At 44.6% G+C, this 27,425-nt stretch overlaps 2 protein-coding genes across 5 annotated transcripts; both read left to right on the top strand.

Annotated features, from left to right (window-relative positions):
* Positions 1-1,291: 1,291 nt before the first annotated feature.
* Positions 1,292-6,817, top strand: PTGES2 (prostaglandin E synthase 2). Its single transcript, XM_034067959.1, has 7 exons — positions 1,292-1,506; positions 2,666-2,860; positions 3,438-3,493; positions 4,082-4,234; positions 4,768-4,968; positions 5,257-5,374; positions 6,063-6,817. Exons 1-7 carry the CDS (start codon positions 1,297-1,299, stop codon positions 6,189-6,191), a joined length of 1,062 nt encoding a protein of 353 aa, XP_033923850.1. The 5' UTR covers positions 1,292-1,296; the 3' UTR covers positions 6,192-6,817.
* An 894-nt stretch (positions 6,818-7,711) lies between these two features.
* On the top strand, positions 7,712-27,151 carry ODF2 (outer dense fiber of sperm tails 2). Of its 4 annotated transcripts, none has more exons than XM_034067363.1 (19): positions 7,712-7,905; positions 9,557-9,641; positions 11,835-11,960; positions 12,558-12,725; positions 14,032-14,198; positions 14,701-14,830; positions 15,080-15,211; positions 15,900-15,974; positions 18,128-18,199; positions 18,920-19,105; positions 19,726-19,835; positions 20,535-20,670; positions 21,337-21,447; positions 22,059-22,163; positions 22,730-22,888; positions 23,775-23,875; positions 24,418-24,580; positions 24,944-25,069; positions 25,810-27,151. In XM_034067363.1, the coding sequence occupies exons 1-19, from the start codon at positions 7,712-7,714 to the stop codon at positions 25,981-25,983; spliced, it is 2,520 nt and encodes an 839-aa protein (XP_033923254.1). In that variant the 3' UTR covers positions 25,984-27,151. The 4 variants fall into 4 exon arrangements, with proteins under 4 accessions (XP_033923254.1, XP_030902376.2, XP_033923255.1 ...); XM_031046516.2 differs by lacking the exon at positions 7,712-7,905 and adding an exon at positions 10,330-10,483 and having other exon boundaries at positions 9,556-9,641; XM_031046517.2 differs by lacking the exon at positions 7,712-7,905 and adding an exon at positions 10,315-10,483 and having other exon boundaries at positions 9,573-9,641.
* The last annotated feature ends 274 nt before the right edge of the window (positions 27,152-27,425 follow it).

Genomic DNA, 27,425 nt, shown 5'->3' with positions numbered 1-27,425 from the left:
GCGCGTCACGCAGGCCCGGCCGGCGCGGGGGTAAAACCTGTGGTTAGCGGGCGGGGCGGGGGGCGCGGGCGGGAGCGGCGGGCGGGGTTCTTCAATTCTTAAGGTTTTCACCCCAAAACCGTCCCCAGTGCCAGGCTGTGCCCTTGCACTGTGGTGTCTGCATCCCCATCCCAGGGCCATCCCAGCCATAGCACACGGTTAATGACAGGACAACAGAAAGGGCCTCAAGCTGCACCAGGGCAGGTTTAGATGGAGCTGAGGAACAATTCCTGCCCCAGAGGGTGCTCAGGCATTGGAACAGGCTGCCCAGGGCAGGGCTGCAGGCACCGGCCCTGCAGGTGTGCACACTGTGGAGACGAGGCCTCAGTGCCATGGGGCAGGGGTGGCCTCGGCAGGGCTGGGGAGCAGACATCTTAAAAGAGCTTTTCCATCCCAGTTGATTCTATGGCTGTGACTTGGGCACCCACCGAAGCTGCCCTCAGAGGCCACTATCTGCACCCAGCCCTTCCTTCCCAAGACATCCATATGAACAAGCTGCACCTCCGCCATGAGGAGCTCCAGGGCTGCCCCACGGGTGCTGAGGCTGCAGCAGCGAGGGCTTTGCTGCTGAACACTCCTGCAGCTGTGGCACCAGCTCTGCTTCATCCCCTCAGGTCACCTCCACACCCCCTGTACCCTGAGGCAATGGCTGCAATGTGCTGTGTCCTTCCTTGTCTTTGGCCCGGTCCCGCTCATACATGGCACCCCCAGGAGATCCAATTGCTGTGTGGTTTTCTCATCCTGATGTCACTGGGATGAAAATAACTTGCAATTAGAGCAATTCAAGCAGCACTCAGGAGATAAACCCAGTTTGAGGACCCTGCTACTAAATGGGTATTTGGGGCAAAGAAGGTTATGTCCTTATTTAACACCACAGCCAGCTCTTCTCCTTTCTGTGGGGTAACCCCACTGCATGCTGCTGTGTTGGACACAGTATAGAGGAATTTGAATTAACTAATAGACATAACCACGCTTTAACAAAAATGATTATGACTTTCAGTACAAAGCGCTCTTGTGAAGACTTCCAGCTCACACTGTGGTACCGTGCTGCCCAGAGGGAGGATATGCTCTCAGAGAACACATCCCATCCCATTCCCGTTTTAGGTGCCTTCTCGGCCGACCCGGGTTCTACAACCACGGCAAGGAACCCACCATCCCACCCGCCCTGGTGCCTCCACCTCAGCGCGGCTCCGCCATGTCGGGGCGGAGCGGTCCCTTTAAGCCCCCCCCAGTGCCCGCCCTTGCCGTGCCGGGAAGATGGCGGCTGCCGGCAGGACTCGGAGGGCCGCCGCGCTGCTGTCGCCCTGGTGGCTGCGGGCCCCATGCCGGGCCTACGGAGCTGCGGCCGGGGCGGGCGGCGGCAGGGGGGGAGGCCGCCTGCTGCTGGGCGCTGCCTTCGCGCTGGGCGGCGGGGCCGGCCTTTACCTGGCGGCGCGGCAGCGCTTGCGGGAGCACTCGGCCGCTGAGGTAACTGAGGCGGCTCCCCCCGTCCCGCGGGCCCCGTTCTCCGGTCCCTCCCCGCGGCGTTCCCCTGCGCTGCCCTCGCCGCCGAGCCCGGCCGTGGGTCCCTGAGGGAAGAGCTTCCGTGGGGCGCGGGGGGGTTCTGGTGTGCGGAGCGAGCGGCTCTTTCTGCTCCGCCTAAAACTGAAGGTGGCCCTGGCAGAGCTCTCGTTGAGGGACTGCAGGGAATTCCTGTCGGGAAGTGGAAGGCTGCTGGGGATGGGAAGCAGCTTTGCCTGTTGGTGCCTTACCCAGCACCCACGGAGGGTTGTGTAACCAAATAAGTTGCACAGTGAGATGAAAGAGGGGAGACTGAGATGAGCTCTTAGGAAGAAGCTCTTCCCTGTGAGGGTGCTGAGGCGCTGGCACAGGGTGCCCAGAGAAGCTGTGGCTGCCCCATTCCTGGCAGTGTTCAAGGCCGGGTTGGGCACAGGGGCTTGGAGCAAGCTGCTAGAGTGGAAAGGGTTGGAGCTGGGTGAGCTTTAAGGTCCCTTCCAAGCCAACCAAGTCAGATTTTGTGGCTGCAGTTGTTCTATCATGTCTTTGGCATGGCTGAAATGTAGTGGCGTTGGGAAACCCCCCACCTGATGCCTTGCAGTGTGTGCTGCCCTGAGGTCTCCCACCTTATCATAGTTGTCCACAGGTTGGTAGTCCCAGGAGCCTGAACTTGGGCAGATGCTGAAATAAACAGCAAACTCTCCTTATGCTCTCCCCACCTTGTGACCTCAACAGATGGGTTTGTGGGGGGGATAAAAATATGCATTAAAGAGGCCTTTCTGGTTTGGATTTACAGATTATTAAGGTGTTCCTATGTTTTTCTTTAATTTCACAGTTGCATATAGAAGGGTAAACTGGATTTAACTTAGTGTTGTTTATTGGTTTTTCCCTTGGCTCTGAGTAGGAGTTGCCAACAGATTAAGTAAGTTATTTAGACTAAAACCCAGATAGTTGGTTGCAATAGAACCAATAGTGATGCCATTTGAAGAAAGTGTTTCAAAGTGAAGATACTGTGATGCTCAGATGTTGAAACTCAATGTCCGTGACTATGAGAAAAATAAGATTTGAAGGGAGGTAGTATTTCTGGTTTTAGTAGCAAACAGAAGTTTCTGGTCTCTTCCTTCCCCAGCTGCCTGCAGGGAGCCTGCAGCTCACTCTCTACCAGTATAAAACATGTCCTTTCTGCAGCAAAGTCCGTGCTTTTCTTGATTATCATGGCCTGCCCTATGAAATTGTGGAAGTGAACCCGATAATGAGGAAAGAGATCAAATTCTCTTCCTACAGAAAGGTGCCTATCCTGCTCGCCAACGCTGGAAGCCCTCTGGTAAGTCTTACTAAGTTGAAGCTTGATTTCCCCACAAGCAGTGGTTTGGAGGCTTTGTCTGTGTCATGTCTCTCAGGTTTCTCGCATGCAGTGCAATCTTTAGATCATCTTTTGTCCTCTTCAGAGCCTAAGACTTGCTTCTTGCTTCATGGCTTCCTATGCCTTGGACTTACTGAGTTTATTGTTGCTTTTTCTTATGAAGGATGTTTGTGTAGTGACTGTAACACAGTGATTATCTAGCTTCTATCAACTCTTATGCAGGACATGTAATTTGTTCCAGTTGTAACAGGAATTGCTTGTGTCTTGAGGGAAAAGAATGACATCTCAAGAACACTCAAGATTCAGCTTATCTAATGAAAGGCAAATTTGAGGTGATGCTGTGAAACAGTCACAGAAGAGATGTGCATGTAGGGCTGCCTTTAGATGTGCAGGGACTGCTATGGATATACATGACAGGGAAAGGGGCTGCAAGTAGTGACCTGGAGCCTCAGCATGCAGGGGGCAAGGTTTTGAAGACTTTCCTTTTCAATTTCACCAACGTCTTTTAAAACAAGTTTGTTTTAATTCTGTTTTTCAGCAATTGAATGATTCTTCGGTGATCATCAGTGCAATAAAGACCTATCTGATTTCCAAGTAAGAAGAAGGGGAGATGGGAGAAGAGTTGAGTGTGAATGGCCCTTGAGGAGTAGAGATTTAGAAGTTGCTCCTAAGTGTCTTGCTCACTATGACCTCTGAAGTTCCAGGTGTTTGACCCAGCTGAGCTGTGATAGTGTGGGTGATACCTGTTATGTTGTGATGTGTATGCAGGAAAGCAAAGCTTTTACCTGCCAGAACTACTTTTTCACCTTTGCTTTGTTACTCTTTGCACAAAACCTATTTGAACATGGACTGAAGTTAGTCCTGGAACTAAGCTTACAATTAGGCAGTTCTAGCATCTAGAATGAAATGGAAATGCTGTGTCTGTGGCCTTTAGGTCACTTGTAAATGGCAGGAAGTTTTATGCCTGCAAAAAAAACTGACCCAAAGGTATGTATGCTAATAATAATTATTAGCAAGTGGCTGTTCCAGTCTCTTTTCAAAACTTGTTTTAAATAGAATTTGGAACCTTGTGGTCTTATTTTCAGAATAATATATTTTAAAGTGTGTATTTTTCAAACTGTCCTTTGCTCTTGCTCAGTTTCGCAGCAGCCAAATCGGCACTAACTGTGTTTCTATCCACAGGAGGAATAGCTTAGAGGAGATTGTGTCCTTTTACCCTCCTATGAAGACTGTGTCCGAGCAGGGAAAGGAGGTATTTGAGTATGGGAATAAATACTGGCTCATGCTGGATGAGAAGGAGACAAAGCGTATCTATCCTGTCAAAGAAGTGAGAGTGTGAGTGCCCTTAAGTTCCAGGAAAGGTTACAGCCTCTTCCTTACGTGCTTCAGGGATGATGTGGATGTAAAATCCCACTGGTGGTGACAAATCCTGTCACATGCAATTAGTGTTTAAGACCTCGGTAGTTAGAGTGCTTTGCTCTTTCTTGTGTAACAGTGCTGTTAGATGGCCTAGTTACCACCATCATGGTCATGCTACTGTTCAGCTGCTTCCAATTCCCTTCTTGGCCTTTCATTTATGTCACAGGGGAATGCTATGGAGGACTGGTTTCTCTTTCTGCTTTAGTTCTCATGTTGGGAGGAGAAGCTCTATCTTAGTCTTACTTTTAGTTAAGATTGGAGGATTCTTGCCAAAGGTGATGATCCTGAGTGTGTTTCAGAGAGGTCACCAGAGTACTGGGCTGGGCAGGAGTTTTCCATACCTTTTTCCTTGTCAGAACCTCTGCCCAGTCCTGCTGTCATTCTCCCTCCTGTAGACCTGAAATCTGTATCTCATTCACTGAAAGTTTCTTTCTCTTGAATGCTTGCAGGGAAGAAATGAAGTGGAGAAAATGGGCAGATGATTGGCTTGTTCACCTCATCTCCCCCAACGTTTACCGGACCCCCAGAGAAGCGTTGGCATCTTTTGATTACATTGTCCGTGAGGGGAAGTTTGGCACCATGGAGGGTTTGTTTGCCAAGTACGTGGGGGCTATTGCCATGTTCTTCGTCAGCAAGAGGCTGAAGAAAAGGTTTGTATCACTGAGCACATGAGAGGAATATAGCTCCTTAACCTCCTTAGCTGTGAGCCCCAAAAGGGCAGAACCTCAGAGTTTTAAACCAAGCCATTTAATCCAATGTGAGTAGCAGTGTATTGCTTTAACTGGAGGTGCTGAACCCCTCCACTCATCACTGGCTGCCCCCTTCACTCTTGGATACCTTCCTGATTCCCAGGCAAGGACCAGCCCCATAAGATGAGAGATGATAAAAGGTTAAAGAAACAAATTAGTGTCTTCAAACTAGTTCTTTTCCTTATCCAGACATCACCTTCAAGATGATGTCCGAGAAGACTTGTACGAAGCAGTTAATGAGTGGGTTAAAGCTGTTGGCAAACATCGACTGTTCATGGGTGGAAACCAGCCGAACCTTGCTGACTTGGTAAGGGGTTAATTCCTCCCTTTATTCTTTGGTGTATTACACATTACTCAGTTACTCACGTGTGTGAAATAATTAAATACAGGTAGAGAAGGTGGGTTGGGTGAGATGAATGTTGACATCCTCTGTGCAGTAATACGATTCTCACATGAAGGGGACTTGGATTATGTAGGATCATATTAGTTGTTTTCCTCCAGAAAAATGTTTCCTAAGATGCAGTTCCCATCTGCAGGTGGATGTTGCTGTTAACGTGGAAGCATGATAAAAGCAGGTTACAAGCCAGGACATGGCTCTGGCTTGTGTGCTGCTGAATAAAGCCTCACACCTGCATGGGTTTTACCGAACTCAGTGCTGCTGGGGTGCCCTTTGCGGGCAGCAGTGTGGGCTGGAGCGGGATTCATCCCCTGCATCAGCTGTTTTCTGCGGAATCATTTCACAACAGGGCTTGATGCAGTGGTGGGATGAACTTTTGCCCCAGAACTACATGTAGATCCTGACCTTTCCATACATTTCTGCTGTTCCTCATGAAAAAACATGTATATTCCTAACTACCTTTCTGCCCTTCCATCTTCTCTGCTAATTGGAGTGGTGGAGTAGATGGCAAGATGGGGAAAGAGCCTTACTGGCCAGGCTGCTGAGCTGTTCTCCACTGACTCTCTGGTGGTGGTCTGCTCTTTTTGCTCTGCTGCAGGCGGTGTATGGGGTCCTCCGAGTCATGGAAGGGCTGGAAGCCTTTGATGACATGATGGTTCACACCAAGATTCAGCCTTGGTACGAGCGCATGGAAGAAGCCATTCAAAAAGCTGCCGTTGCATTCTGATGCCAGCTGCAGCTGCCTTCCTGAAGCACTTGCATGGTAAAAAAATACTTTAGACGGAACAACATTTATCTTTAAGGAGTTGAAAGGACTGATGGCACCTAAGGACTGACACGGAGGCACAGAGACTGTCCCGCTTAGAATATCAAGTCGCAGTGAGCAGGAGGGATCCAGCTGTGTATGCTTGAACATGGTGTTTAGAAGGAGGGGAACAGGCAAGATGAATGCTGCTGGAAAGGAGAAGCTCTGAAGAATGCAGCAAATAGGCTTCCCTTAGGTGAGACCCATTGGAGCAGGCTACTGTAAAAGCAAGACTCTGCTAGCGAGTGTTATAGCCACAGCGGATGTGATGGGTCTGAGCAGCTTTTGCTTTGGGCTCTCTTCTGCTGCTCACCTGGAAGTGTTTTCCTGACTGAGACACTGGATACTTATATTTAAGTGACAATTTCCTGCAATAGAATCTTGTAAGCCCAGTGCTGAGGGAACTGGAGGAATCCAGGGTGCTGGGGGAGGCATCCTTCCTGTGACACGGTCACTGCTGCTTTTGCTCTTCCATGTAAACGGTTCTTTTGGTACTTGATGCTGTACAGTCTGCAAGGATAAAGGCTGGCTTTAATGTGTGCCTCTGGGATCTGTGAGTTCTTACTGTACCTGGAAAGCACATCCTACACAGCAAGCACTGATGCAGAGCTGGTGCTCAAAAGATTAGAATCAGTTGGGGAAATCAGTTTATTCTTTTTCTGGAAAAAAGAAGGATTAGGAGCAAACTCCAATGTAGGTGTTTGTGCTGTGCGAGAGTAGCAAAGGATTTGCTGTTGTACCAGTGGGGTTAGGAGCTGTCTCAGCAGATAATGTACAATTCTCCTGAGCTGTGGTAGGATGTTTGTCCTAGTATGAGATGGTTCAGGCTCCTTTACAAAGCCCAAGCCTTGAGTTTTGCCTTGGTACTGTCCTGTTTTCCCAGGAGAAAGGGCAGGTTTTGGGAAGCTGCTTTGTTGAGACTTTCTGGGTGCAGCTGAAGTTGGTCTGTAATACATCTGGGCTCTGCTGGGATGGAGGTGTAACAGCAAAGGTTGTCATAGGGTTTTGGGGCTTTTGTTGGGTTGGTTGTTGTATTTTTTACTTTTATTTGAATGTGAGACTAGTTTCAAGCCCAGTTATGCGCTGGCATAGACCAAAATGATGTTTACAGTAAAACCCAGCGGGGTTGCTGCTCTGTGACTTGCTGTATTTGTGTTAAAGCTGTCTTGTACTGAAACCTGCATCCCACAGTATGGACACCACAGCGAGTGATGCAGTTTTAACACAACTGCATGAGCCTGCTCCGAGCCCTTCGGTGATGGCTTGGCCCCCCCCGGGGGCACAGGGACCTAACCTCGGGGGGCTGCCGCTGGAGGAGCTCCGGGCTAGGCCCGTCCCCTCGGGCCGCTTCCTGTCACTATGGCGACGGGGCCCGTTGTTGGGGCGGGGCGTTGTGACGCGTGCGGCGGCGGGCTGGTCACGTGGAGGGTTTGAATCTGCCAATGGGAGAGCCGGGATCGGCGATGCGGCGGCGGACCCGGAAGTGCTGCGGCGGCGGCTGTGGCACCTGCTGCGGGCTCGCTCCGCCCGGCCCGGCTCGCCTGAGGGGTTCCTATGGCAACAGCGCCTCCGGCCACCTCCCCGCCGCCGGCGGAGACCTCCTGAGGCGGCAGCGGACCCCGTGCGGTGATTCCTGGTGAGGGGCCGGTGGGGCGGGCACCCGGGAGGGTCCTCCTGCCCGCCTGAGGGGGGTCCTTTCCGCCGCAGGAAAACGGGAACCAACGGGCGACTTTGAATGTGTAAAGGAAAACGTGGTTTGTAGCGAGGGGGGCGTTGGGACGGGCTGCTCGGGGGTGGTGCCCATCCTGCAGGCTTCTCAGCCTGTTCTGGGGAGAGCACTGCCCTGAGCTGGGAGCTGAACCTGCTTGGAGGGGGAGACTGAGCCCGGGATAGGGCCCTGCCAGCCTGAGGCAGACAGAGATTGTCTGAAGAGCCTCCGGAGATGGCAGGGGAAGTTGCTTAAACTTCTGAAATAAACCCAGTTGTTAGGGAAAGCTGGTGACTGCTTTTCTATTTCACTTGTGGTCGTTAGATCTTAGCAAGTTCTTCCCTGTGAGGGTGCTGAGGCGCTGGCACAGGGTGCCCAGAGAAGCTGTGGCTGCCCCATCCCTAGCAGTGCTCAAGGCCAGATCGGACACAGGGGCTTGGAGCAGCTGCTCCAGTGAAAGGGGTCCCTGCCCATGGCAGGAGGTTGGGGCTGGAGGAGCTTTAAGGTCCTTTCTAACACAAACCAATCTGGGATTCGAAAGCTCTGCAAGTTCTCAGTCAGTGCATTAACCCATGCTCACATGTGGGCCTGGGGAGAGTTTAACCCTTCTCTTGAAAACAAGATCAAAGTGCCCAGTGGTGTTTGGAGTCGTTCATAGCTAGAAGCTGGGGATCTATCTCTCTTCCCCTCTTTAATCTTCATTACTCTGATGTGATATACAGGTGTGTTTTGTTTTAAACGCATCCTGCTTAAAACTAGATGCAATAGTAATAGGTTTATTTAGAGTAGTTTATTACATGAATTGCAGCAAGTTGGTAAATTAAGCAATGAGCTATAAAGAGTGATCTCAGTTCTAGTCTGGTATAAGTGTTGTAAAAATCCTGTTCTACCACATTAAGAAGTGTGACTTGACTTCTAACATTATGGAGGAGTGTTAACGTAAGGTCAGCTAACTAAGCCTGATATACCAGCACTCCAACAGCTGTACTCCATCCCTCCCCAGCAAGCATTAGTCCTTTGGACATCCCTTCTCCTGCACTCCCATTTCTTCAAGTCCTCCCAGCCAGAAGATGCTCGTGTTATAGCTGAGTCTTTGTGGTGCTGGGTTTCCTTCAGCATGAGTGCTAATTCAGATGTATCTCTTTGGCCTGCACAACAGTATAAACCTAAACCATCAATGTTTCCATGCAGTTTCGCAGAATTTGTTGATGATGACAGAATTTGGGGAGTGTGTGGGGTTTGGGAGGGGATGTATGCATGCCCTAGAACTGTTCAAACCTGTTCCCATATTAAACTGGTTTAAAATTGCAGTTAGAGTTTGAAGGTTTGTAACTGTTTGAGCAAGGCCGTCATGTAATAACATTTGCACTTTTTAAGCCAAGTTTCATTATCACTATGTAAGGAATTAAAGTCTTTGTCCTTCCTTCATCCCATGCTTGTCAGAGGAAGCCAGGACACAGCAACCGCTGTTGTTTGGGTCTGTACACTTGATGTGTTTGAGCCTTAAATTGAAAAGAGGAGGATGCTTAGAATTTGACACCTTTTCTTATTAGTGGTCATTTTATTACTTGTATATCAGGTGTCCGTCATGCATCAACGATGAAATGACTTCAGTTTCTGCACAGAACGCACTGTCCAGAAGATCCAAAACCGTTTCAATAAGTGTAAGTAATTTACCTTGCAAAAACCCCTTTCTGCCAGAATCAGGTTAGTGCTGCTGGTGGACTTCCGTAGTATTTGCAATTGCATCATACCGTTACCTCACCCAAACCATCGAGCTCAAAGATAGAGGCTTTAATCTTGCATCTCTAGGCTTTTTCATCTTGTGTTGGGTATTGGTTGAGGTTGTGCTCTTCTTCTGGAGATTAAAGTTTAAATACTGTGATCCAATAGCTTTTAAGCTTTTGTTTAGCTTAAAAAGACCCTTAAAGCTTGTATGAAAGAGTTTACAGGGTCAGGGCTCTAGGATGGAAGGATCTGATGGTCTCTTGTTGATTTTTTCCTTAAGCAAACTGTTAAATGAATGCTTCTCTTCTCCCTTCAAATTTCTCTTCATAATCAGATGGTGCTGGTTACTGGAACGTTGATTTGCTTGCTTGCTCAAAGACTTTGAACTCCAATGACTCTTACACCTGCTATCAATCCAACTGTATTTGGTCTTTAATAGCAATGTTCAAAGCAGAAAATACTGGCAGCAGAGAAATTATTTGTATTAATCCCAGGTTTGCAGTGAAATAGTGTGCAATTCAAAATGGCAGATGCTACTGAAAGCTCAAACTTTTACCAAGGCTGGCCATTGTTGCTTTCTGGCACAGAGGGAAATGTTGTTATTTCCAGTTTCCTTATCCACAGGTTTCCTTTCATTGTCTTGCCCTTTCCCGTTTGTGGGAGAAGAGCCATGAAGAACCGTTCCTCATCTCCCCCTTTGCACGTCCATGTGGATGAAAACACCCCTGTCCATGTCCATATTAAAAAGGGTCAGAAAACCACATCTGCACAATGCCAGGTAGGAGTGTGTAGCCACGTGTTTGTAAGGGTTACAAAGAGGAAGGTGAACGGTCCTAGAAGCACCAAACCATCTTCAAGGTCTGTTTTACTGTTGTGTTTGAAGTGTAAGACTTGAATTTGTGTTCAGTGGTGAATTTTCAGTGATGCATTTTATGTTTAAGGTGATTTAAGTCTGATCTAGAATGTGTTTTTCATGTTCACATGTATATTTGTGAGGGATGTTGCTTCCAATGTGATATAAATTGGGGAATATATTTTTTCCTTTTATTTCCTGGATTTGTGTCTTGATAATGATTTTACTTTGGCTTCATCCTTATTTTTGTATGAAAGGTTTGGGGGAAGGTCATATTTAGGTGTTTCAGATACCATCTTGATTGTATTAAAATGAATGTGCTTAGGGAAAAGAGTCTGGATTCAAACTATCTTCTGGCATTAAGCACCTTCTCGGTCTGCTGCTCTGTGCAGCAAAGAAAATCTCTTCATAGCCTTATCCACAGCAGTCTGAAGGCAAGACTGAAGTTGAGTTTCAAGCTGTCACCTGTCCTCTTTTGCAGTTGGATGTTTATGTAAAGGTGATGCTTGTTCTTCCTTAGGTGCAGCCATCCCGTTCTAAGTCCTCTGATAATTTTGTGTTTGTTGCTAATGGTGCATATCATAATGGGGTAGGGCCTGACAGTGAAATCAATGATTCTTACTAGTTAATTGCCTGTAGGGAATATTTAGAACATCTGATTTTTCTCTGAAAGTCAGAATTGTGCAAAACCACTTGAACTTCCTTTCAGTCAGAGCACTTCAATACAAATAAATGCCCATCTATTAGTTGACTACAAAGCATCAAAAACACTTCGGAAGCTTTTCAGGACCAATCACAGTGCACTGTTCTTAATTTTCTCTGATAGTACTCTTATCACATGATGTATCTGCTCTTTTGTGATACAAACTCGGAATGGAGAAGGGATCTCTCAGGTTGTTCCTTCTTCGCATCAATGGGTCACATTGTGGCATTTTCTTGTGCATCTCCATACAGAAAAGACTTTCTTCCCTCCCAAGTCTCCCACCCTGGCCTGCTGGGTAAGGCTCTTATCACATCACAGGTGCAGGTATCCCAGGGATATCACAGAGCTGCTTCATGATAGACAAGAACATACTGTCAGCTGAATGTGCAATAACCTTTTCTCCAGGCTGGTTTTAGCTTCCTCTGATGGCTGCTGGCCAGTCTTACGTGATGTATCATGAATAACACCGTGATATTTTTGTATGAATCATCTTTTATTTGGCTTTGCAGCACTAAAAATTGGAAATGGTTCTTTAAAAGACTGTGATTTATTATATCTTCTCTTTTCTTTCAGCAAAAGCACAAGCAGAAAGTGAAGGGGGATACTGTGAATGTGTGTCGAAGTGTTCGGGTGAAAACGAAAGCCCCCTGGGTACCCCCAGGCAAAACATCTGTCCGGGAGCCCACCTGCAAATGGGAGGTATGGCTGAGTTTGCTCTTTAAAACCTTAAAACTTTTAAAGGTCTGTCTGAGGTTGAAGAGAGTTGATGTTCTAGCGAGGGAGCTGTGCTGATCTGAAAGAAGGCTACTGTCATCTACCACCCATTGTGTCTTCTATAAATCTTTTTCACTTTTTAATACAGAAAAATAGGAAATTAATTATTAGTCTATGCCCATAGCATGCCTTTCTGCCTTTAGAAGCCAGACAAATATCTTTGTTTATTGTAGCTTTATTAGTCCCCATTAAGATGTCATCTAGAGGCACAGTGAGGTGCTGCTGTTCTTAGTCTCTTCCAAAGCATGGAGTTTTTATGAACTGTGTTTTCTTTCTTGTGGGTTGATAGTTTTTCCTTTTGTATTCCTGGCTTTTCCTAGATGAGAACTTAAACTTCCATTACTTTTTCTTCTTTTTCTGTTCAAGTCTTTATGCATTCTTGGCCTTTCCCAGATGGAAATAAAAGAATGTTCACAAGTTGTTTTTCTCTACCAGCCTTGTTGCAATGATACAACCTGGTCTCTGTGTTTGGCAGAGTTACGGTTAGGATCCTGTTTATGACTTTCTGGTATTTTCTACTAGGGCCCAGCTCACCGCCTAGAAGTTGCACCTCCAGATTCAGACAAAACTATATCAATGTTGCACCTGAGTGACCTCTCTGCAGATGAGGAGGATGACGTTTGCTGCAGAATGAATGAACATGAAAAGAAGATAAATAGCCTCATAAATGCAGTGGGAATGATGAAGGAGGTGAGGAGATGGAGGAGGCTGGGGTCAAGTCTTGGTGCTATAGAAGACTACCCAGGCCATTGGTAACTCGTTTAAAGTTGTTTAGAAAAGCTGAACTATCCTAATGAGAAATTCACTAAGCCCTACTATGAAACATTGTAAAACCTTATCTGTTTAATAAGGTGTTGCTGTGCTTCTGTTTCTGAATAATCTGTCTTCTGCACAAGCCCAAAGTCAGAAAACTGGTTATTCCCAGAGGTGAAAAATACAGTATGTTGCTGTTTCAGTGTCAAATAATCCACTTAACAAGATTGTTTCCTCTTATTCGGTTTAAAAATGTGCAACCCACTGATGTTGTGTTTTCCAGATAAGTAGCATCTTATGTACTTGACACCACTTAAAAAATGGGTAGGAGATGTTCCCAGATGCGTGATGGTGGGCACAACCTGTATTTTTAGCTTTGAGTTAACACTGAGGGTAACACATCTGAAGTAGTATTATTTTACTTAAAACTATGATGTTCACTTTGATACTTTCAGTAAGTTAATTGAATCTAAATGTTTGGTGGTGTCACTTAAATCCATGATGTAAGATCACATGAATTTTGTTAGCTTTGATTTTGTGCAAGCCAGGGAATCTGCAGTGACTTTTTGCTGCAAAAATGAAAATCCAAGCCTGGTGCAATGGTTCAAGCCCCCTCTATGTTCTCTGTTCTTTCACATCTTTACTGTCTATAGCACTCTTAACTGCCAAATGGGGTACATGTGTCATTCATGGGGAGCAGTAGCCAACTTCTGAGCCCCATTCAGCCTTCAAGTATTATGTACACAACTCCAGTCACACTAACAGCAGTGACACTATGCTGCTACAGAACAGGTAGATGGAAACAAAATGCTAGGGACTGTTTAGGTTGATTTCATCCAGTTCCATGGATCTCCCAAAGCAATAGTAGAGCAATGGGAGCCGTTTCCAGTGTGTGAACTGCCACCAGAGCTCCTTTCCTGCCATGTTTGAGGCCTTTCACATGTCTTGTGGCTGATGACAAGTTTTTGGTCTATGACTTAAAATCAAGATGTTTGCATCTTCCCTGTGTTTGTGGGATGGGAAGTACTTCAAGGCAATAGCTGAATTATGCTCTTTGTGCATCCAAACAACCTGGAAATACCTAGGGGGAAGGGGAGTGGGGGAAGGAAAAAAAATGCAAGAAAAAGCCTGATCCTCTGATGTTTGCAGCTCAATAGCTGATTCAGTGGTTTGAGATGTGGTTCTGTGTATCGCTTTAAAAGCATCTACTTTGTCTTACATACTATTTAAATATTTTCATCAGGCCAAGCTGCAGGAAAAAGAAAAACACAAGGAACTGACAAAGCGTCTCCTGCAGGAGCAGAAAGAACAACTAAACGAAGTCACACAAGAGCTGGTAGAAACGGAGCATGAGAATACACTGCTCAGGCACAATATGGAGCGCATAAGGGAAGAGAAAGACCTGACTATGTAAGACAGCTCCATTTTTTCATTGTTACTCCAAGTAGTGGTATTTACAGGGCAATACCTCCTTTATTGCTAACGTTATTTAATGTTGTAGTTTGTATGTTGGGTTGCAGTGCCGCTTAAGAACTGCTGTTCTTGGGGTTTTTTTGGTCACCTTTTAGAAGGGGAACTTCAATGGCAATACCTGCAGAGAAGGGTTATAGGATGATACTGGAATAGAAAAAACTACTCTTGAGAGGAACCTGAGAGCTGTTGGCTTGTGTGACCTACAGGAGGGTCATCCTAGCTTTGCAATTAATATTTTGAAGTTTAACAGATGCTGTTTGAATTGTGATGATATTGGTAGAACAACAAATGAATAAACATGAAACTGAAAGCTAGAGGCTATAGCCACTGAAAGGACTGAATCATAGGGTATTTCTTAATCAAACCAAATGTATATCAGTAGTGGCTGGTAGAGTCGCCAAAGCGTCTTGTTTCTCTGATGGCTGAATTCTCATTACAGACTAGAGAAGAAGTACCTGCAGCATGAGAAGGAGTGTTTGTTGTCCAAGCTGAGTGAGGCAGAAAGGGATGCATCAGCAGCAGCCAGGCAGATCCGTGACCTGGAAAATACAATTGGGAGACTCAACATTGTAGGTGTTGTCTGGTTTTGTTCTTGGCTTTGCTATATCGTCCTGTTAAATGGCTGTCTTAAAAATGTAATGTAACAATTGTTTCTCTGGGAAAGTGGAGGCATTTGTTAGTTTTGTTTGGAAGTGGGGTACTTGCAGCATCCAATCACCTTCTGCATACATGGTGCTCACCATTGCACTGCTCGTGCTTGTATCAGCTTCACACGCTCAATGTGAATAATTCTTTTCCCTTTTTTTACTGTTCTCTAGGAGAAGCACATGAGCAGCTCAGACATTAACGCACTGACAAGGCAAAAAGAACTTCTGCTCCAGAAATTGACCACCTTTGAAGAAACCAACCAGAAGCTGCGACAGCTTCTCAAAGAGCAGCACAGCAAGGAGGTGAGCAGTGCTGTGTGCTTGAACTTGGCAGATTACAGGAGGCTATGTCATCTTGTGGGCTGAGATGCAATTTGAGACCTTTGAATGCTTTTTCCCAGCTCTGCTGTTGTCCCTGTGTCATAATGGATGGGTAGGACTTTTCGGATTTTTGTTGGGTTTTATCCCTACCTACTTCATAGAAGAAGGCTGATTTTTCTGCTGCGAGGATGTTAGAGCATCTAAGTGACTATGTTCAAAGGAATAGGCATTACTGTGTTGCCAGCTCTCTCTTCTGGATACAGCTGCTTGTGCTAGTGTGAAATGTTACTGCTACTGTTGCATTGGCTGACATCTGAGGACTAGATGTGACCTTAGCTAATAGGAGCCTAAGGATATTCAGAACCATATTTTTGTAGGCTCTAAGAGCAGTAACAGAGAGATTGTAAACAGTTCTGTCCTGCTTGTACAGAACAATTCTGTATTGCTTTTAAGAGCAATACAGAAGTGCATTTGCTATTCTTTCTGTAGTTAATATTTTATATTTATTTTTATATTTTATTTGGTGTTTCTGGATATCTTCTGAGAATTGCTGCTGCAACTGGGAACAAAGCGTTGACTTGCCCAGTTCCATTTAAAGCAACTGTCTATAACTGACTTTTTAGTTAGTAACTTGTTAGTAATACATAGATCTTATGTATTTCTTTTGTAGAAGGATGCTCAGAAGTTAATGGTGCGGCAAAAAATACTTCTGAAAAGGCTGTCTGACTCGGATGCAGAGAATGTGGTAAGCAAACCACAAGCTGTTTGGTTTTGGGTTTTTGTTTTGCTTTTTCTTTCATAGCCCTTGAAATATAGGGGCTTAGAATAGGGATAACATAGGTGAGATCTTCATGAAGAGCGCCATTAGGATTTACAGCATTCAGCTATATAAAAGAACTTAAGCTTGTCCTTATGTTTCAGAACAAATGATTGTGAGGGTGCTGAGGCACAGGTTGCCCAAAGAAGTGGTAAATGCTCCATCCCTGGCAGTGCTCAAGGCTGGGCTAGACAAAGCCTTGGGCAACATGGTCTAGTGTGAGGTGTCCATGGCCATGGCTGGGGTTGGAACTAGATGATCTTAAGGTTCTTTCAAACCCAAGCCAGTCTGTGATTCTATGATTTTGCTTACCTTTTCTCATAGTACTGAATGTACAAAGCAATAATTATACTACATGTTTCTTTAAAAAGAAAACTCTGGGGGTGGGAGAGGAAAAAATACCTACTGCAGAAATAAATGCCCCTTATGCTTAGGATAGGATTTTTCTGTTTGGAAATTATCTTCTTGTTTCTATATGGTTATCATGTTATCTCCAGAGATAGCTAACAGAGCTCCGAGCCTGGTGTCACCAGCAGAATTTTGGGGGTTTGGGTCATGGGTTGGTTCACACGACACCAGGCCTGCTGGCAACAGGCCTGTCTCAAAGGGGAAGAAGGATCTTTGCATGGGAGTTAGCAGGGCTCATTGAAAGAGCATTAAACTAGATTTGAAGGAGAAAGGGATAAAACCGATGTTTGAGGAACAGTGTGCTAGCAAGGTCCTTTGTTGTGCCATCTCAGAGGAGGTAGAGGATGGAGATATATGTGGCAGCAAATGCACAAGTTTGCGTTAGGAACCACAGAAGAGCCTGAGAATGGTCATGTAGGAATTAGAGCTTCTACACCCAAAAAGGCAGCAGGATCAGTAGTCCAACTGAAGTGTGTCTACACCAATGCATGGGCAACACACAGGAGGAGCTGGAAGTCATTGTGCAGCAGGAAAGCCAGGACACCATTGTCGTCACAGAAGCATGGACAACTGGAGTGCAGCAATGGATGGCTGTAACTCTTTAGAAGAGATAGGCAAGGAAGAAGAGGTGGTGGGGTATGTCTGTGTGTTTTGGTTGTCTAGAGCTTAGTGACAGTGACGAAAGGGTTGAGTGAGAAAGTTAGAATGGCCAAAGCCCAACTAGAACTTAATCTGGAACTGTCATAAAAAGCAATAAAAAATGTTTCTATAAATACATAAGCAACAAAAGGAAAGCTAAGGAGAATCTCCCTCCTTTATTGGATACAGGGGAGAAACCTAGTGGCAAAGGATGAGGAAAAGGCTGAGGAACTTAATGTCTTTTTTGCCTCAGTCTTTAATAGTAAGACCAGTTCTCAGGGTACCCATGCCCCTAAGCTGGAAGATAGGGATGAGCAGCAGAATGAAACCCCGTAATTGAAGGGGAAATGATCATCTTTTGCCTGTACCCAAGAGGGAATGGCCTCAAGCTGCACCAGGGGAGATTTAGATGGGATATTAGGAAAATTTCTTTGCCAAAAGGGTTGTGAAACATTAAAACATGTTGCCCAGGGAAGTGGTAGTGTCACATCCCTGGAGGCATTTAAAAGATATGTAGATGTGGCCCTTAGGGTCATGGTTTAGGGACTTACTTGGCAGTGCTGGGTTAATGGTTAGGGTCTTAAAAACAAAGATCTTCTCTAACTTAAATGATACTGTGATTTTGTGAAAAGTACAAAGTGGGGAAGCTTTCTGTGTCTGTTGCTGTCACTTGAGTGAGTGATCTGGTGCCAGTTTTGGTTAGTCTCCTTATCTGTAAACTGAGAAAAGAGTTCTTACATTGCATGAAGTTATAAAATTTGCTGTGAGACCGGTAATGCCCTTTTTTAACCTGTGGGGTATACAATCCTCTCAGGTCCTTGTTCTTGACTGAGTACATTATGCCTTGTTACACAAGTGTTTGTACCCCTTCTGCTTTCTGTTTGAGGAGAATGCAGCCTGTTTTTCAGTTGCTGTGGATACCAGAGAGTGCCATGAATCAGAGCTGCGAGGGAGACTGTTACACCCCTTTTCCTCCATCTTTCCAACCTAAATGTGTTTGTTACTTAACATCTAAGTGGTGTTTGTTTTCCCAGCAACTTCAGATGAAGCTTCAGGAGAAAGAAAAAGAAATGGAGGGTCTTGCCAATCTCGTACAGGCAGGAAAGGTAGTTTCCTTTTCCATTTTCTCCTCCCTATTCCACCTTTGAGTTCTGCAGAACTACAGATAGTCCAAACTATGAATTTGGATTTGCAGAAAATTACTTTTTTAAGGGTTCAGATGACTGGCTTAGTTATAAAACCAGTTTCTACACAGTAGTGGATTCCATATTGTGCTAATAAGACATCTGTCACAAGGATTGGTAGTATTCTCTTTGCTTGGGCTTATCACTGAGTTGCCTTTCTGTTTAAGGTCCTGTTGGTTCCTGATGTCAAATTCCATCCTGTTCCTCTGTTTAGTAATTTAAAGGGGAATGTAGTTTAAGACATGCCACATGAAGGATATTTTGCCCTAGTACAAATCCTTCAGGACAGTCATTCACATCTGATTTAAAATAAATGGCTATTTATTTGTTCCCCATTTTGTTGGAGTAGAAGAGCCATGAGGGTCCATCTGAGGAAAGAGGAGGTGCCTGGAGATCCTTCAATGAAGAAATCTGAGACTGTTAGGTTTTATAAAGTGTTCCTTCTATTAGCCAGATAGGTCATGCTGACATGTCTTTCAGTATTAGGACAGGATTGTGTAGGTGAAACCTCATTGCAAGAATCTCCAGGCTGAAAGCTGGGGGGTTATAACCAGCTCTCTCCAACAGCTCTTGGAAATTAGTTGCTGCTTTGGGTATGCAGATGTAAGGGCATTATTCCATATGGTGTATTCCTTCTTGCAGAATCTGGAGCATGCTGAAGCTCAGCATAAGGCAGAGATGGAACGTATCATGAAACAGCTGAAAGAAGTAAAGCAGAAGGCAGAACGTGACAAAGAGGCCCTGAAGAAAGCCCTCCGTGCACAGAAAGAGTGGGCAGAGCGGAGTGCAGAGTATAGAGCGCAACTGGCTGCCCAGCTATCAGAAAAGGTACCTGATAATACAGGAGAAGAGACCTCATTTCAAATCATGCATCTAAGCTTTTGACTTCTAGTAGCAACCCTGGGGAGAGTCTCTGCTTTCAACTAATGAGATTTATTTCTGTCTTGTTGCCTTGGCCCATTTATGCTAAGTTTAGAACAAAACCAGTTTTCTCAACTGTCACTGTATCTGCTGCATGTCCTTAACTTAGGACTTGCCATAACTTAGATAATACTAAGTTAGCAGATCTGATTTTTCACCTGATTCTTTAGAACCATCTGAAAGTTGAAAAAAACACAGTAAAATAAAGCCTTGCTATTTTGACTGAAAACTCTGAATGGAGTTAGAGCAGGAAAGTAAAAAGACTTAGAGGCATAGTGGAATTTCCTATTGGAAAAATGGCTAAAGGATATCCAGGAAAAGTAGGAAAGTTTGGGACTGGGACAAACCAGAAGGGGACATTGATTTTACACTACTTATTTTTTTTGGCTGTCCCTTGTTTTTTGAATCCCAGGGACAAGAGCCCCTAGTAGCGTTTTCGCCATGCCTTATATTATCTGCATATCCCATATCCAGTGACATTTTTGTCACCCTTGGTCTTTTCTTCCTGTATTTCTTTTGGTTGATAGGATGAGTATGTTGCTGAGGTGCTGTCTAGTCTGGAGACCTGGAAGAACCGCCACGATAGAGCAATAAAGGACAAGACTGACCTCGAACTGGAGATTGTTACACTGACCAGGTTAAAATAAAACTAGTGTAGAGTAACAAGCACGAATGGGGATGTGTTCTGAGTTCAAGGATAATGTAACTGAATTGAATAATACCATTAAATTAAATGATTTCATTGGATTGCCTGTAAATAGCCAAGCAAAACCAGCACTGCCTAAGGGCTAGAGCAGAGTTTGGGAAGAGAGAGAGCAAGATCACATTGTGGCTTCTGCTGCTGATTTGACACAGCAAAGGCAGACTTTTTAAGGGTTTGCTGACCCTTAAAACCCCATTCCTTTGCAATTTTGTAATGTTTTGAAAGGATTAAGGTTATTTTTCTTTTGAGATCTGTTTGAGAAACTTGAAGGGATTAGAAGAGAGAGGCAGTGTAGCTCCTGTCTATTTTGTTGTGAAGTCAATAAATGTAATGTTATTGCTGCAGTACAGTTGTTGCTGCAGGAAAAAAAAAGTTAGTTATGAGGCAAGAGAAAGGTACCTCTTCACCCTGTGTATCTTGAAGACAATGCATTTGAGCTCTGAGGGGACAACTCAAGTTAATTTCCAGCAAGCTAAGATTGAGGTAGTAAAACAGTACAGAAGATAGGTGTGCATACATGGAGGAGGAAGATGAAGGGATAGGAAAAAGCCTTGTTTCTGAAGCTAATGTTTAAGGGTTAGGAGCCTTATTCTTTCTTGCCACTTAAGAATTGATTTTCTTTCTGTATGGCAGTCGTCTTGCAGACATTCTGGAAGAGCAGGCAACTCAGGAGGACAAGGTGCGGGATGTCAGAGATGTGGTGCCGGATAAAGTGCATCGACAGAGTTCAGAGACCTCTAATTTAAAAATGGAGAATGAAAGACAAAAGGTCAGTGATTCTAGGGGTTTGAAGCTGAAATGCTAGGGGGGAAAAAAGGGAGGCATTACAACAAGTTGCTTGGGTTCTGACCACAGAGTTCCATTGCATCCATCACTCCCGTTCACTTTCAAACCAGTTTCTCCATAACCTGAGTGTAACAGGACAAGCGTGTTGGGAAGAGACATAAAGGAAATGTACATTCTGTGAGGACTGTGTTTCTTTCATGTTTTGGTTAAGAGGATCTCCAATCCAAGCACTGCTTCTTCCAGCTGGATTCTTGCATCTTGTCTTTACATCTTCATACTGCTGGCCAGAGAACAACCAACTGTAGCTCATGCAGGGAGAATGGTAATTTCAAGAATAAAACAGAAAGTGGCTGGTACATTTCTTCTGTCTTCTCTTACCACTGGTGATCTTGTAGGTAACCTACATCGTTATCTTCTTGGGAAGCCAGGTATTGATCCAAATAAGGAGTAGCCCTAATCCAAGTAGCACAGCTTATTCAGGCAAATGGAAAGACTACACATCTATCCCAAACCTCTCTGCTCTGTTGATGTGAATTTGGCAACCTACTGAAGCCTGGAAAGTTTTGCCGACTTACACTTGACAAAAGCCTTTTTTCTTAGTCTACACAGCTTAGTGTGACAGTTACTTCCAAATGTGTTCTATTTTCAGGCTAGTATGACCTCACTGGAGGAAAAGCTGAAGCAAGCACAGGCTGAAGTGCAGCAGCTGCGAATATCTGTCAAAAACTATGAAGGGATGATTGAAAACTACAAATCACAGGTAGGCATCTTACCAAAACCTGCAGCCCTTGCAATGACATGTTTCCTCCCTTTACTGTTGTGGCTTATAACACCTTAACCCTTTACTTGCTCTTGGAGGACACTGCAGTTTGATATGGTTTTGGTTGATTTGTCTCTATTAGCCTGACTTTTTGTCAGCTGGCAGCATCCAGACTGCCATGTGCTATATGTCAAAGTGTGCAAGATTTGCCTTCCTCACCATGTGCTGATGACTTAGTCATTAGGAAGAGCTGGCTCCCATAACAGAGATCTTGATTAATGAAAAACAACAGAATAGTTTTAATATTTCACTTTCCCAAACTCTTTTTCAAAAGGTAAAGAAAAATAGTGAGATGCTTTATTTCTGCCTCCTAGTGTGGCAAGTAGTGTTCCTTGGCTGCGATTTTGGAAGGATTTTGGATATTGTGACTGTAGGAAGGTAAGGCAAAAGGGAAAAACATCTGGTAGGAAGCCCAGATTATCCAGGTAGCAGAAAGTGAACTTTCAGATAAGAGTCCTGGGGTGGTGGCTGGTGTGGTAAGAAACTTGTTGCTGATCCTTGAGCACTATACTTGGCAGATAAAGTATGTGGGTTTTTTTTTTAATGTCCAGGTATTGAAGAATCAAAAGGAAGCAGAAGATGCTGCAGCAAAACTGGAGAAGTTTGGTAAAGAGAACGAGACACTAAAGGAAGAAAAGAATAACCTGATGGATCTGGTAACTATTCCTCTAAAGACTGATAGGTTGTATACATTCATGGATCTTACTGTTCTGAATGTAGTGAAAAATGGCTGTGAAGAGGAAATAAAAGGCTTGAGTTTGCCTTTTCCATTAGTTTTTCTCAGGACTTGTTCATTCTGCAAAATTTATTGAACATTTAGCAGCTGCTTCTTGACTATATGGTGTTCTTCAGAGGTGTTTAAATTGCTTCCTGTGTCCTTTGCTGCAGAACAAGTGGTTTAGAACAGTGGGCTGGCTAGGTCACACATTGTTTGATGCAGAGCAGCTCTCCTCACAGAAGGAGCTTGTACTTCTAGTAAAATAGAAGCTCATGATCCAAAATACTCATTCTCACTCCATCCATGGGGAATGCCAAATCCTAAGAGAAAGCCTTTTGGACTAGAAGACCTTAGGCTTCAAACTCCAACACTGGCCAGATACCCACACATTGTCACCAAGGTCACATTCCAACAAAGCTTCACTGAAGTTCAGAAATGTTTTTAGTCTTGACCTTAAGAACATTTGAAGATTCCTCACATTCTCTTTGTCTCCTTTGTTTATAGTCATACAAGCAGCTGCAGAGCAGACTTGCTGAAATGGAGAAGCTGCCTGAGATCCTCAAGATGAAAGAATCACAGATAGCAGAATATAGAGAGCAACTTAAGAATTCCGAGAAGAAGAATGCTGAACTGTCTGTCCAAATTTCAAATCTTCAGCAGCAGGTAAGGGACGGCAGAAATTACCAGCATCTCTGCTTTCCAGATGTCTGAGACCAAGACGAATTTCCAGTCGCAGGAAGGTTCAATCTTCATCTCTGTTCTCATCTCTTTCTGAAAAGATTAAACGTGCACTGCAAAATAAAGGTGTGTGCTATGTCTTTGTGCGAGAAGTTAGCGGCGTAGCTAGTGGCATTCCTGACTACTTGAAAGCTCCCTCATTCCCTGGTGTGCACTTACTGTGTCTTGAATAACAGCAGTTTCAACACTTGCTAATGCCAACACTTGCTTCTGCTACTTCCATCACCTTGTCAGCTTTCCCTTTTGTGCTTTTCTGCTGATAGTGCTACCCCAGCCTTGCTTTCTCACCCTGATTTCAGGTTGTTTTCCCTGTCCCTGTGTTTTGTCCCCAGGAGGATTCTATAGGTGTTGCAGGACAATTACAACAGGCATGACTTCTACAGCCATGCCTCAAGACTCAGCAAATGATCTCACAATGTAACTGCTTTACTCTGATTAGCTTGGAATTATAACCTTCCTGGTATTTCAGGCTCTAATGCCTTTGTGGGCTGCTGTCATGTATGTGGGCTGCTTTTAATGTGTCTGCTTTGCTATGCTTACAGGCGGCTGCTCTGCATGCAAGTGTTCACAGACCTGGCTTTTCATTTGCAATATGAAAGAACTTTCTCCTACCTTTCCAAACATTAACTGGAAGCACCAGCAAAAGGGATGTTTAGTGCTTTGCTTTTCTGTCTGATCTTCCTTTTCTGGCATTCTCCAGAAATTCTGAATTGAGCATGTTTCCTTCGGGCAGACTGCATCTATTTTAGGTGGTTGGTCCTGTGTGTGTTAGTGACTACTCTGTGAAGTAATTACTCACTGTAATTTTTAGATTGAGCTCCAGGGGGACAAAATGGAGGTGACACGAGAGAGGTGTCATTCTGCCCAGGAGGACAAAAAGCAGCTCACCTTGAAAGTGGAAGAGCTAGAAAGGTTAGAAATATTAGGCTTTCTTGCCCTCTTAACCTTTCATTTCCATCTTCTTCCCATTGTTTTTTTTCAGGGGATTGAACATGTTCAGTCTTGTTCCAGTCCCTTATGTGCCTCCAGGATTCTGTGTTTGTTTATCCCAGAAGGATCTGGAATCAGTAGTTGTCCACTGGAGAGTTATATGTTTTTGCAGCACGTGTTATGAATGTTTTGTTAGGATAATATTTTACACAGCACATAAACCAGCTCCTTGTCCATTTTAGCATGACAATTTTGAGGTTATGACATGTTCCAGTAATTTTACCCGTGTTTATTAATTTCTTTTAGTGATAATGTGTGGGAAAATGCAGGTATGTGGGTACTCTCTCTGTCCTTCAGTCTTTGGAATCCTGTATTTGAGAAATGGAGAATTGCTTCCTGGGGCTCTCAACTTTCAAGGAGAAATGGAATCTATTCCCAGACTAGCCAGATCCTGACAAAAAGGCAGAGTAGAACACACTCCATTTAAAATGAATAGGTTTCCTTACGTTATTGTCTTAACCTAGAAAACTAGAGTCAACGAGTGCCCAGAACATAGAATTCCTTCAGGTCATAGCAAAACGGGAGGAGTCGATCCACCAGTGCCAGCTGCGGCTAGACGAGAAGACCCGGGAGTGTAGCTCCTTGGCACGTCAGCTGGAGATGGCCATTGAGGATGCCAAAAGACAAGTAAGTAACCTCTTGGGTTTGTGAATTTGCCCAAAACTGCCCAGCCTGTAAAAGGAGAAGAGCAAGGATGCTGGAAATACTCCTCAGCCTATGACCAAATTCATTAAAATCATCAAGTTCAGTGAAATACAGATAATAAAATGTACTGGTATTGTTTGTCACCAGTTAAGCCATTGAAAAACCTGAACTCCATGCTCCAGTTTGCAACCAAAAGCTGAAAGCACAAGACTGCTGCTTATGAATGAGGATGTGTCCTTTCCTCCTTGAAGTTAAACTTTCTTGGGCTTTTGTGGGCAATGGGGTAGAAAAAATTGTACTGCAATAGACAATCCTTTAAGAGAGTTGTTTGGTTGGCATGTGTAGGTGGAACAAACCCGAGAACGAGCAATGGCAAGAGAGAGGGCGGCCCAGTCCAAGATGTTGGATTTGGAGACCCAGCTGAGTAGGAATAAAACAGAAATGAACCAATTGCGTCGGAGCAAAGATGATGTGAGTGACCTGCAATGGATATTCTCGCTGTGCTGGTTGTATCCTGGGCACCAACTGAAGTCTGTAAACCAAAGTCCTATGGATATACTGCAAGTCACGCAGATGTGTGTCTGAATATGACATGCTGTTGTATGTGACCTTGCCAGATGTGTGGCATGACATGTCTGTTAGGTCACTGATTCAAGAATGAGGACTTTAATTTCCTTATAGCAATGATGTGCATGAACTTGCTCCAAACTATGTGATTGTAAGAAAAGAATCAGACCTTTGTATTCAAATAAGGTTTACATCAGCTGTCACAAGCAGATATCAACTTCATTTACTGTGCTTGGTTATCTGAGAGAGAATGCAATTTCTCTTCTATTGGAAAGAAGGGGAATCTTTCATCATGTCCTATTTCTTCTGCTGCTTGAGTTTTACTTGAAATTGGGTTGGTACATAGATCAGGGCAAGTAGCTTTTCAGAGCAGAGTGTGTTTAATTCCTCATAACTATAGCTAATCAGTTTTAAATGCTCAGCTGATCAGCCACATTGTCTCCTGGTTTGATCAGTGGGTGCTGAATGGAGTCGGAAATGAGCAAAAGAGGTTATAAATATCATAGCACCGTCTATGGTAATGTCATCTACTGCTGTACTAATTCTTGCTGTCTTCAGCACTTTAGGATGAACAGCTTTAGTTTTAACAGGAATGAGATGAATGTTGCTGTCTTTCAGCTTGTGTTTTGTGCTTCTTTATGCAGGCAGAGCACCGCTATGAAAGCCATCTGCAGGACTTAAAGGATCGGTTGGAACAGTCAGAGAGCACCAACCGCAGCATGCAAAACTATGTCCAGTTCCTCAAGTCTTCTTATGCCAATGTGTTTGGAGAAAGTGCCTTGCTGGGCTCCCTCAGCCACTCTCGTTCTTCTCCATGAGGGCAATGCTCTCCTTGAACCTCTGCTTTTAAGCACAAAAGGAGCCCTGTTTCAAAGCCATATGTTAGAAAGTAGGTTGGCATTTCAGGGTTGCTGTCAGGAGACATCTTCCTATTTTCCTTGCAGCATGGGATGATAAAGTGATGGTGACATATATCATAAATGTAGGATATCAGCAATAGATGAGGTTGCCATCACACCATAAACTGTGCCCCAAACCCAGATTTTTTTGCACATGATGGAAAAGGTCCTTTTCATCCTGCAAAGTTCTGATGGTTTCAGCTCTTAAAACCTGTCAGCGGTTTGTTGAGTGTGTTGATGTTTATAACAGCTCCTTTCCTTCTCATGCTTTGTTTTTCATTCTGTTCATCAGGGAGATCATGTGGGGTTCTTTATCTTGGGGGGGGGGGGTGTTTATATTTTTTTTAAACTATTGAACATTGTATTGCTGCACTGGGTGACAAGATGGTGGGAGAGAGTTCACCCACCAGAAGTGTGAAGCTGAAAATAACTGAAGTGCCTGAGCTCTACACTTCTAAGAGGTTATTTCCTCAACAGCCACAGTGTTTGTGAACAGTTTTGTACCAGAAATAACGATTTGGGTTTGGGTTTTTTTTCACTCCCTGAGCCTCACCTTTTTTTCTGCGTGTGATGCTGCTGTTGCTTTACTCCTCTTGCCCTGATTTCCTCATCCTGAATATCCCCAGGACTGAGCCAAAACCATCTGACTTCAAACGAAAGGTTGTGGTTTAACCTTAGTGGCACTTCAGTGATGTGAATACCACGTGAGTTCAGGGTGTGCATGAAATACTGATTTGCTCTTAAGCCAATTAAAGAGCAGCTTTGGATACTCAACTCCTTTATCAACCTAGTCTGCATCTTCCCCTGGAAAATCAGGTCTTCCATGTGTGAAGTCCCTAAGATTCATATGCTCTCTGGTGTCCTGTTCTTTCCAGTGAATGGTTCTTATGGGGACAAAGTTCAAAACTATGTTTAGCTCCTTTTTTAAGTCCTATTTATGTGCGATGTGCTCATGATCAGTATTTGCTGTCAAGCTGTGTGAAGTTAATTTTTTTCGACAGTTCTGTAATTGTGTGTGTATTTAACACTTTCAAAAACCTAAAGGTGCTCTGGTAGAACAAGCAATAAACTACATTTGAATTGGTAACGTTGGGCATTTCCTCTTCATCCTGCTGTATTTAAGGGTCTTCTGGCCCATGTTGTGGGAACACAAACACGTTCCAGGACTGTTGGTGCAGGCAAATGGCTCCTTTGCACGTAGTTGGTGGCCTCTCCCAGCCCCAGCAACCCAGGATGTGAATGCTGCAGCACAGGCCACCCTGCAGGCCTTCCTCCGGGGGCTCCTCCGCCGGAAAACACGAACTAAGGGCAAAATCAGCTCCGTGCCCCACACCACATCCCCACCGCCGACCCGAGGAGCC

This window comes from Melopsittacus undulatus, chromosome 11, assembly GCF_012275295.1.
Source record: "Melopsittacus undulatus isolate bMelUnd1 chromosome 11, bMelUnd1.mat.Z, whole genome shotgun sequence".
NCBI lineage: Eukaryota > Metazoa > Chordata > Aves > Psittaciformes > Psittaculidae > Melopsittacus > Melopsittacus undulatus.
The sequence above is the reverse complement of the archived record's forward strand: the minus strand, read 5'-3'. Positions and strand labels throughout refer to the sequence as shown.

Coding starts and splice junctions, on each gene's coding strand:
- PTGES2 (XM_034067959.1), top strand. CDS start 1,297: ATGGCGGCTGCCGGCAGGACTCGGAGGGCCGCCGCGCTGCTGTCGCCC. Junction 4,235..4,767: donor CCTGTCAAAGAAGTGAGAGT/GTGAGTGCCCTT, acceptor GAATGCTTGCAG/GGAAGAAATGAAGTGGAGAA. Junction 5,375..6,062: donor AGCCGAACCTTGCTGACTTG/GTAAGGGGTTAA, acceptor GCTCTGCTGCAG/GCGGTGTATGGGGTCCTCCG.
- ODF2 (XM_034067363.1), top strand. CDS start 7,712: ATGGGAGAGCCGGGATCGGCGATGCGGCGGCGGACCCGGAAGTGCTGC. Junction 14,831..15,079: donor CAATTGGGAGACTCAACATT/GTAGGTGTTGTC, acceptor ACTGTTCTCTAG/GAGAAGCACATGAGCAGCTC. Junction 18,200..18,919: donor ATCTCGTACAGGCAGGAAAG/GTAGTTTCCTTT, acceptor TCCTTCTTGCAG/AATCTGGAGCATGCTGAAGC.